Genomic DNA, 10966 nt, shown 5'->3' on the forward strand with positions numbered 1-10966 from the left:
GAAGAGTAGAAGCTTTGACTAAACCATTGATCTTATTTCTTCTTAGTATATGTATATCTTAATGCTTAGCTTAAACTAGTATAATTTTAGGGTTTGTAAAAAAAAAAAAAAAAAAAACTGGAAGAGTTTACCCTAAAAGGCCATAGTAACGTTATATCTTCTTAACTTGCATAGGAAACGCGATTTAAATATTTTTAGCTACTATTCTTCTGTTTACCTAAACAATTGCACATTACCATTATTTATAATTTCAAATGAGCCTACCTTTCAACACGAGCTCATTGTATCAAAAATTATCTTTAACTTGCTACATCCACATCCTCTTCATTTTCACGCACACCCATCAACTCCTGTACGATTTTGTATTCATGACATTGTGCGCACACTAAACGTCCATTTGATTTGTTTGCACGTTGCGTTTTTTCATGACACACAATGTGCACGAGTTTCAAATTTTTCAGCGAAAATATTTCCAAGAAATATTCCAACACTGAAATGTCAATGACGCGTTTATTATGTAAGGTGCATTTCTTTTGTGGTTGCTCCACTAGCATGCGTACATTATCAATTAATGCTGGCAATATGGAACGTGAAAGTTCAATTTGATGATCCAAATTCCACACTTGGAAAAGTATCAAATTTTCTCGCGACGCATAAGGATTAATAGTGTGTTTCAAAGCACAGCAGTTTCCGTTATCAGAATAGCTGCCCTGACAATAGAAATCACCCAGTTCGGTGCACAGTGACACAGACCACTCGTCCAATATTTGATGGCGTGCTGTATACTCTTTGATAACTTGTCGTAGCCGTTTGTTTGGAAGCATTGCGCTGGCATCAGTTTCGTCGTCGAGATGCTGTTGCACAATTGAATGCTTTTTCGGACACTTTCGATTAAACAGCGTCGAGAAGTAATCGCAACCGATGAGCAGATAGCGAAATTGTTCCAATACAGCGTCGATTACATGGCGGGCTTTAAGATTTTGGCGATAGAGTTTATTGCGTGTAAGCTCTTCCTTAGTTTTATAATAGTAACTACGCATGCGATCTTGTGCGCGACGTGCCATGGCCTCTTCCTTTGAATGACAGCGTTCTTCTTGCCCCTCGAACCATTCGCTATGTTCGGTGCGCAAACTAAATTGAGTTTTGTTATCATACGCTTGTTGATTTCTGTCGAGCGCTTGCTTGTGACAAATCTTACGATTTTCATAATCTGTAATCATTTTACGAAACTGTTCAGGGTTATGTTCGATAAATTCATAAATGATGTCGGCAACACGGAGTAAAGGAGAATTTTTGCGCAGCTTTTCAAATTCAAAGTCAGCATCTGGGAAAAGAGTAGGGTTTTTAAATTCATGTATATTGGGAATTAAATCCTTTACTCACCTGTCGTTATAATCTCATCCGGTCCAGCAACAATAAATAATGTTTGTGCCGCCAACGTTTGAAAGTAATCATCATCAGATATTTCAAAGCCATCAGTTGACAAATACAGTTTTAAGTCTTTGATCTGTTGAAGGGAAAATATGTAGAAGGTTAGCCACACTAACGTCAAGGCCTTTTAAAAGAATCAAGTGAGCAATTGAAGGACATGACCTACGCTTCGTTGCAGATAAGACCCTGACCCGGGATGGCACCTATGTGTCATTGCAATGCTAACAACACTACCCAGCACATTGCACGCAAGGTCGCAAGTTTATTAGCAGCATCGAGTGTGTAAACCAAAATAACCAAGTTTATTGGCCTTCAACGGAGACCAACAATATCAGAGTTGCCGTGTGACCCCTTAACAAACACAGTAGTGTTGCAATTGAAAGGTTTTGGAAATCAACTGCTCACGCTCAAGGACACGCACGTGTATGCTATGAATGAGTGTTTGCTTGCAGGATACGACCTTCATCGTAGCCCCCCACAATATGCAAGTATGGAGCAACAGGTTGGCACAGTTTTGTATTTGTTTTGAGTCTTTTTTTGGCGCCCGGTAGCGGGTCATGCGCACCATTCCTTGACATTGAATACGACAATCGAAAATGGAAAGTAATTTTGATTGTGCTAAATATGGTACTTAGTTGTAGAGGTGGACATTTGGGATAGGATAGGAAAATTTAATTGAAGTCAATTTAAAATTTTATTTCCATTTCATTTACAAAATGTGGTCTCTATATGCTTATTTTGGTGTTACAAAGTCGAGAGCTCTCAGGGAGTGTATCATTGATATTTTGCTACTGGCCGTGACAATGAGAATTGGTTCATTGTGGGTGGCGTGGGTGGCCGATAGTTTCCAGAAGCAATCAATGCTTGCAAAAGGAAAATTTTGCGACGTAATTTCTAATGAACTATCAACTAAAGCCATGTATTTTTGGATGATACAAATTTAGCGAAAAAATACTTACAGGAAACTTTAATATCGCCTTCTCTTTGAGCATTTGTAATGAATTTGCGCCAATGCCGTATTTTTTTGTACGTTCGTTGTCTGTGATTTTGTAGCCCTTCATTTGTGGAGGTGGCAGAGAATTTTCTGAAAAATTTTCACTAAGCCCCACTTTAGTACAAATACCGCCATCTTTATTGTCTGCTTCAGCTTTTGAGCTGCGCGTTGTGGGGGCCATTACGTCTTTAAAATAATTCAACATACTGAAAATTTACATTAAATCTATTAAGTAGATTGCAAAAACTGAAAAAGTTTGTACACCAGCTTACCTTGCAGCTTCCTTACTTGGCTTCAGTCACGAAGTGCGCTTTTTCGGTGAATGTGCGCCTCTCACACAAATCACAATGGACTCCACGGTGGAGAGAATGGACCCGCTTTGTTTAATTGGGGAAGAATGAACAGTGGAAAGCAGAAGCAATAACAACACAAAGGAAAAATAAATGCGCATGTGCCCCAAAAGTTCCACTATGATCCAAACAAGAAAAACTTTTTTGTTTACATATTTATTGTTGTAAAATGCAGTTTTAATTTTGGAGAGAAGGGAGAGAAATTTCCCAAAGTGCCAGAGTTCCATCTTAAACACTGTTCCTGCTGCAATCACTTTTCGGAATTCTTAAGTTCGATTAACGAAATTACTTGCAAAGCCAAGTCTGATTACACTTTTTGGTACTTTTATGTCAACAATTAAGAGCATATTTGTCATTGAAGAGCGTGTGTGAATCGGTAACAAAGTTCGCGGCAAGTAAATTTTTGACAAGTTTGAGGTGAATAAAATTTCAGTAGCCCATAGGGCTAGTGAAATTTTTGACAAATGCATAGAAAATTTTGACAATTGCAAAGATTGCTGCTGTGTGTAATTTTTCGTAAAATAAAAGCTTAAGTTGATGAACTGCAATCAATGATGGTAGATGTTTTCTTAAAATATTAATTTCACTCAATTTGTAATAGTTTATTGCGCATAAATCTGCGGTTATGAAAAATTTACTGCTGTCAAAAAAGATTTCATTTCACACAGCAGATTGACAAAACTGTCTCACCATAGTAAAAATATTATTCAACAGCTTTCCCCATAGAACTTTGCTACCGATTCACACACGCCCGAAGACTTAAAATCCCATCCTGTATATCGTTGCCTTAATATAGAAAGGCCCTATCTGACATCGTCGCTGATTTACAAAAAGTCGTAACTAACTAAAAATCGAAAATTTACGTTTTAATTGATTATGATGCATTTGATCGAATTATGTGGCCTCACATCGTTTTATGCAATAAAAGATTTTAGTTAGTTACGGCTTTGTGCATTTCAGCGACGATGTGAGATAGGGCCTTTCTATATTAAGGCAACGATATGTATATATTTTTTTAATTACAACGCTTTGTCACTTTTAATTTCACGTTGTACAACACTACAGGCAAAGCCAGTGAAAAGAAGAAATGTGAAAAAAGCAGCTGTTTGTTTATTTGACATTCGCGAATTGGAGTAAATGCAAAAATCAGCATACAAACGAAGGTGGAGAAAATGCACCAGCGAAAAGTTATTAACTTTTATTGAATCATAGAGATCTCTCTAAAAATGACAAAAGTATAACTAAAATTGCTGGAAAGGCGGGGAGTGCGTGAAAAGTGGAATATTGTTTGAAGTAGAGGTTAAATATAAAAAAGTCGCGGATTAACATAGGTAACGCCACGCAATCGCGGTTGGTGAAGACGTTGCGTTCATAGATTGAAATCCATAGTAATTAACAGTAATTGAAATTTGAGGAATAACCTCGTTACTTGTGGACCGTAAGGTCTTCAACCAACAAATCACAATTTACATTTTAAAAACGATGCAGCATTTCATAAGAAATAAAGAATTGACGCAAGCATAGCAGAAACTTTTGCACGTGGCTTTGGCCCTCAGCGGTGTCTTTGTGGAGCAACGTTGGACATACCTGAAGATTACTCACAGCAGTTGGAATATAACATACTAAGAGGAATAACCTGACTATGGGGACTAGATATTGGGTACCTCGTCATTCAGAGCCCCCCCAAAAAAAAAATAATCATTGTTCCAGTTTTTATTAGAAGTTATCTGTATAGATTTTTGCAAGCCTTCTAATGATTTATATTCGTTTGGTTGTCCAATCTGCTTATCAATAAGAAAAGTTTGTATAGGGCTACTTTCCTCAATATTTTCCAATAATTCTCTTCTCAGATCATCATCACAGAGGCACTTCTCTCAAATCTCATAAATACTTGTCCAAATAATCCAGGAATCTTATCTTCTAGACAATATTTACATGCCAAGTAATGTCTATCTGCAAAATTATTATACAGAAAAGTTCGCACAGAACAAGCTGTAGACCAACAGAATCCAAAACAAAAACGCTCTCGCACTTCTTTGTAAAACTATATCATTAATTTTATGACAAAAAGTATAAAAATATATACTAATGAAAATAATTTTATTAGTCATAAAAAATAACCTGCTTTTCTAATTTTTCCGACTATTATGCATAATGAAAACAACAAGAGACTTTAATATGTTAAGTAAAAAAACTTTCACACCATTAAAAAATACTGAAGATTCCTCACAAACACAAAGTGGTCATTCAGGGATTCCAGGTAAAGAAAATCACAAACTGAGTAAGAGACGTGGGCGTTCTGTTACAGACAAAGGTAATAATGCACCAAAAGGGGTGCGCATGGATGTCAATGTCAATGAAGGTTCAGAATGTCCAAGCGATTTACAAGATGAACCAGCACATGATGAATTGCGCAATGCTTATCAAACTAGTCGATGCATTCCTCATCATTTGATTGAACTTATGTATCAATTAGACTTGTCGGTGCTGTGTTTACTTAGAAGGTCTACGTATGAATATAAATACCCTTTATTATCATTAGCATTTGAAGGTTCTGAAATTGATAAATTTAAAAATATTGTCATTTGTAATAAAAAGAAGTCTATTCATATACAAATTGAAAATGTAGACAAATATTATGTAGATAATGATATTGGTTATGCTAGGTTATTTACTAAAGAGAAAGAAACACGAAGTTTTTTTATTAATGATTACTTCGATAGTTTTGTTAAACATCTAATCTCTAAACCAAATAATATAAAATATCTTGTTATTTATACTAATTTAGGCTTGGATCTTACAAAGGAAGAAATTGAAACAAGGGCGATCCTGGAGTTTTTATCCTTTTAAATTCGATGCCATAAATATGGAAAAATGTGGTATATTAAAAGACTTTTTGTTTACAAATTATAATGAGGAAGGACGTGTCCTTTATCAATTTTCGCAAGAGGAAACAACAAGAGAAGAACTTTTCAAGCGACTAGAATTTTCATCTGCTGCACAAAAAGTAATAGAAGAAAGAAACATTTCTCAGGAAAAGGTAAAAGAAAATTTTTTAGATAAATTAGTATTTGCAGTTAATCAGCCTAATAGAGAAGAACTGAACAGCATTGTTAAAAGTGAAATAAAAAATAGTAAAGTTCAAGACAACTATATAGCATTACAAGAAAGAATATTATGCGATTTAACAGCTCCAGAAAAACTTGGACCTGGCATTATATATGAATTCAATTTATTAATGTCCTTCTTGCATGACATGTTTTTGCATAAGAATATGTTTTTCATAAACTCTGAAGGGAAAAGCCTTGATACGCCTAATCATATTATTATTAACCGTAAAGATAGAATTACTTACGTAAAGGCTCATAATGCAGATAGAGTTATTGGTAATAGTCAGTTATTTCCCTCCAGAACACAGGAAAGGAAGAGTAAGTTTTCTATTAATAAGCATTTTACTCTTTTCATTGAAGAATTAAGAAAAGGATAAGAATATAGAATATTTTATTATCTATACTAATACATGTCTAGATCTTACAGAAGAAAATAGATTAAAAAAAGGGCAATCCAAGGATTTGCATCCTTTAAAATTTGATAGTATAGATATTCAAAAGAAGAAGTATAAAATTTTAAGAAATTGTTCGTGTATAGATAAAAATGGCCTTTATCAATTTTCACAGGAAGAAACAACCAAACTTTCAAGTCTATTAAAGCTTCCGCCTTCTTTCCAAAGGGAAAAAGAAGAAGAAAGACTCTCTGATGAGAATGAAAAAGAAATAAAAGAGAAATTTTTAGATAAACTAATATTTGCAGTTAATCAGCCTAATAGAGAACAACTGAACAACGCTATAAAAAATGAAATAGAAAATAAGTCTAATAAAGTTCCGTATAATTACGAAGAATTACATGAAATAGCCTTACGTTGGTCAGAATCTCATGAATTTGGCCATATTACAAAAGGAATAATGGAAAAGCTTTTGGGAGATATAAAAAGTAATAGATCTAGTTATCCGGAAATTCAAGATAAAAACATTAATGGAGAAATAAAATTTGCTAGAAGTGTGGTTGGTAGAGAAGGGACACCTGCATTTAATCAGTTCTTAGATTTTTTAATCAAAGGAGAAGGAAAAGAATATCTAAAAGTTCTGAAAGGAAAAGGAATAAATCTACCTAATATGTCCAGCATTTTGAATAGAGCAGGAAATAATGCTGTGCAAGCTTTTAAAGAGTTATATGATCTTTGGTTTGATGTAAAAGGAAATAAAACACAATATTTAAAATCTCTAGAAGATGAAGGAGTAAATCTAGCTAGGATGTCCAGTGTTTTGAATGGAGCAGGAAATAATGCTGCAAAAGCTTTTAAAGACTTATACAATCTTTGGTTTGATGTAAAAGGAAATAAAACACACTATTTAAAAGCTCTAGAGGAGGAAGGAGTAAATCTAGCTAGGATGTCCAGTGTTTTGAATGGAGCAGGAAGTAATGCTGCGAAAGCTTTTAAAGACTTATATGATCTGTGGTTTGATACGAAAGGAAATAAAACACAATACTTAAAAACTCTAGAAGATGAAGGAGTAAATCTACCTAATATGTCCAGTATTTTGAATGGAGCAGGAAATAAGGCTGCGAAAGCTTTTAAAGATTTATATGATCTGTGGTTTGATACGAAAGGAAATAAAACACAATACTTAAAAACTCTAAAAAAGGAAGGAGTAAATCTACCTCATATGTCCAGTATTTTGAGTGGAGCAGGAACTAATGCTGCAAATGTTTTTAAAGAGTTATATGATCTTTGGTTTGATGTAAAAGGAAATAAAACACAATATTTAAAAGCTCTTGAGGAGGAAGGAGTAAATCTAGGTAGGATGTCCAGCATTTTGGGTAGAGCAGCAGCTAATGCTGCAAAAGCCTTTAAAGACTTGTACGACCTTTGGTTTGATGCAGAAGGAGAAAAGACACAATATTTAAAAACTCTAGAGAAGGAAGGAATAAACCTAACTAATATATCCAGTATTTTGCATGGAGCAGCTGCTAATGCTGCAAAAGCTTTTAAAGACTTATATACTCTTTGGTTTGATGTAGAAGGAAAGAAAAAACAGCATTTAAAGCACTTTATTAAGAAAAATAATGAGGAAAAAAGTTTTACGATACATAATTTATCCAGTATTTTAAATGGGGCAGGAGCTAATGTTAAAGATGCTTTTGAAAAATTGCATAGTGTTTGCTTTAACAACAAAGGAGAAAGAACAGTACTTTTAGATGATTTCTATAATGCAGATTTTGAGCCAAGTAACTTGTCCTGCATATTATGTGGAGCAGGAGTTCGTGCTTCCTCTATTTTAAAGAGATTGCACAGTGTGTGTTTTGATCACGAAGGAAAAAGAACAGGACTTTTAGATGATTTCTATAACGCAGGTTTTAGACCGGGTGATTTGAGCAATATATTGAGTGGAGCAGTAGATAGTTTAAAGGAATTTCATGATTTTTGTTTTACAGGAGAAACAAAAATATATTTAAATCATTTTTTAAATGAGAAAGAGGGTTTTACGCTGAGTAATTTATCTGATATATTGCATGGAACAAGAGCTAATGTTTGTCCTGTTTTAAAAGATTTTCATGATGTTTGTTTTGACGAGACGGGAAACAAAACACAGCTTTTAGATGATTTCTATAATGCAGGTTTTAGATCGGATGATTTATCCAATACATTATCTATGGCAGGAAATAACGCCACTTCTGTTTTAAGGAATTTTCATACATTAAGTTTTAGTAAATATAATTATTTAGATCATTTCTTAGCTGAGGAAGAACTTTTTACTCCGAAAGATTTATCTAGGATATTACGTGGAGTAGGAATGAATATTTCTTCTATCTTTGTAAAACTGCATGATCTATGTTTTGATAAGTCAGGAAACAGAACAGATTACTTAGATAGTCTTATCAAAAATAGACCGTCAAATAAAATTCTTGATGTATTATATGAAAGAGTTAGAAAAGCGTCTTCTACTTTCTTAAATGGTATACCATTTCAACAACAAGATATTAGTATAGGAGAAGAAAGCGAAATGAAGTATGATGATGAAGAAGAGTATATGGGTTCACGTAATCAGAATAAAAGTAGCACAAAGCAAAAACTTAGTCTAAAACAAAGCAATTCTAGTTCCCATAAGAGAAAAGTCGAAGAAATATTTAGTTCAAAACAGAAACGTAAACGTCTGTCAAGTTAGCACTACACTTTTCGATATTTCGATTCTATCGAGTAGGTGTATAATGTCAAGTTAGCACTACATACCATTTTTTCCTAAAAATCGAAAGCTACAAATTCCATAACATATTTATAACAACAAAGCTACAATTAATGCCGTTTTAACATTTTCAATACCTCAATTCTATCGACTAGGTGTATGGTGTCAAGTTAGCACTACATACCACTCATTGCGGGCAGAAAATACAATTACAATACAGGAACTTCACACTGCTGGAATAGCAGAACATTTCTATGTATATTAAAAAAATAAAATAAAATATTAAAAAAAGATAAAATAGGTTTTGAATTGAATAGTTAAAAAGTAAAAAAAGTAGATATGTCTATTAAAAATAGAAATGCATTAAAAAAATTATATTAAAACTAAAAAATTAAAAGCGGAAAACAATAAATCTAATAAGACTGAACTTTAGATTACAATTTTTTCATATAATATTCATTTTATTTTTATATACATATCTATGGATGTGCATAGTACATTAGTTTAATGTATGTATACTTCACTGTAAATTTAATTCATAATTATTTAATAATGCCCAGTTACAGTGCAACGGGTAAAATGATATAAAATTTATAAGAAAATACCTCTCAATTAAAATTTAATTAGTTTAAGTTAATTAAATTGTTATTTAAAAAAAATCAAAATTTGAATTTTATAAACCACCACTTTTAATTTCTGTAATTGCATATATGTATGTAGTAATGTCGGCAGCGACTGTAATTGACGTTAGCAGTGTCGCTGGCACCGGCAGCAACTTCCTCCAAGACCAACAACCTTTGGCAAAAAGCAATAATAGTAGCAGCAACAATAACAATGCCAATAATACGCATACCGCGGCAGAGGCATATAAAAAAAAATGTTTACAGGCTTAGAAGGTGCAGCAATTCAGTCCCGTCTACCCTTCGATAAGATGACATCAAATGAGGCCGCCTGTTTTTCTGACATCACCAAGACAGGTTTGGTGGCACAACGTGTTTTCGTGAGCATACGCAACCACCTTTTGCAAATGTCCATCGAGAATTCAAAGCAGCAGCTTATTATAGAAAACGCTATAAAAGATATAGAGCCACCATTCGATAGCGATCCGAACCTGATGAAGCGCGTACATGCGTTCCTTGGAGCGAAATGGTTTTATTAACTTTGGCATTTTTTAAACGTTTAAGTCCCCTACCAAGAAGTTGAGCAAAGTTATAGTAATTGAAGCAGGAAACTCAGGGTTAGGGGCTGCCCAACAACTACAGCGATTCGGTACGGATGTCATTGTGTTAGAAGCGCGCTATCGGGTTGGCGCCGTATTGCTACTTTTCGCAAGAACAATTATATTGCTGATTTAGGCGCTAAGGTAACAGATATTTGGGGCAGTCCAATTACTATACTAAGCAAACAAATTGGAATGGAGATGGTGCCGATTAGGCAAGCATGTCCGCTATATGGAGCTGGTGGAAAACATGTGCCCAAGCACAGAGAACTTATAATTACTGAGAAGATGCAAACAACAAATGGAAACTATTGAGTGTCGGAACTTAACAGATTTAGAAGGTTTTAACAGAGAACTTAGATAGATAGAGAAGGTGCAAACTGAAAGTGGAAACTATTCGCGGACGAAAAATTAACAGCGTTAGAAAAGTTCAAGTCGGAATGTAAAAATTCTGTTGAATTTAATGTTGATAACATAATACAATGTTGAGCAACATGAAATGTGATGTTCTTTGTGAGCAAATAAACGAAAATATGGTAAATCTTCACATAATTTTCATTAATTTGTAATTTTTGTTAAATTTTTTATCTTGTTCTCCTTTTATGAAGATGCAAATACAATTTAAAATAATGATAGTTTGGCATAAAGTTTACACACATATGTACATGCATACATATACTGGTAATCAAAAGTGAGTGCATGGTGTTTTTTGCTTAATATTTGCAATGTT

The 10966-nt window shown here is 33.9% G+C and overlaps 2 protein-coding genes across 10 annotated transcripts in view; one reads left to right on the forward strand and one right to left on the reverse strand.

The window, feature by feature from the left end:
- Nucleotides 1-3101, reverse strand: part of Drep4 (DNA fragmentation factor-related protein 4) — a 61472-nt gene extending 58371 nt beyond the window's left edge. Inside the window, exons 1-4 of one of the 2 annotated variants that reach the window (XR_001847818.1) lie at nucleotides 2698-3101; nucleotides 2391-2631; nucleotides 1384-1507; nucleotides 265-1324 (exon numbers count right to left, since the gene is read on the reverse strand). Coding sequence is in view for 1 of the 2 variants with exons in the window: in XM_017618595.1 (XP_017474084.1) it covers nucleotides 300-1324; nucleotides 1384-1507; nucleotides 2391-2630 (1389 nt within the window). In the remaining variant the exon portion in view is untranslated. Of the gene's footprint in view, nucleotides 1-70; nucleotides 1325-1383; nucleotides 1508-2390; nucleotides 2632-2697 lie in introns of those variants that run through there. The other variant, XM_017618595.1, reaches the window with a different exon arrangement.
- A 904-nt stretch (nucleotides 3102-4005) lies between these two features.
- LOC108364765 (AF4/FMR2 family member 4) overlaps nucleotides 4006-10966 on the forward strand; it is a 16962-nt gene continuing 10001 nt past the window's right edge. For 2 of the 8 annotated variants that reach the window (XR_001847815.1, XR_001847817.1), the window contains exon 1: nucleotides 4025-4074. Coding sequence is in view for 4 of the 8 variants with exons in the window: in XM_017618590.1 (XP_017474079.1) it covers nucleotides 6738-8999 (2262 nt within the window). In the remaining 4 variants the exon portion in view is untranslated. Of the gene's footprint in view, nucleotides 4436-5563; nucleotides 9081-9737; nucleotides 9865-10966 lie in introns of those variants that run through there. The other 6 variants (XM_017618592.1, XM_017618590.1, XR_001847816.1 and 3 more) reach the window with 6 other exon arrangements.

The sequence above is a fragment of the Rhagoletis zephyria genome, unplaced genomic scaffold (assembly GCF_001687245.7).
Source record: "Rhagoletis zephyria isolate East Lansing unplaced genomic scaffold, Rhagoletis_zephyria_1.1 Rzeph_scaffold_01666, whole genome shotgun sequence".
Taxonomy (NCBI): Eukaryota; Metazoa; Arthropoda; class Insecta; order Diptera; family Tephritidae; genus Rhagoletis; species Rhagoletis zephyria.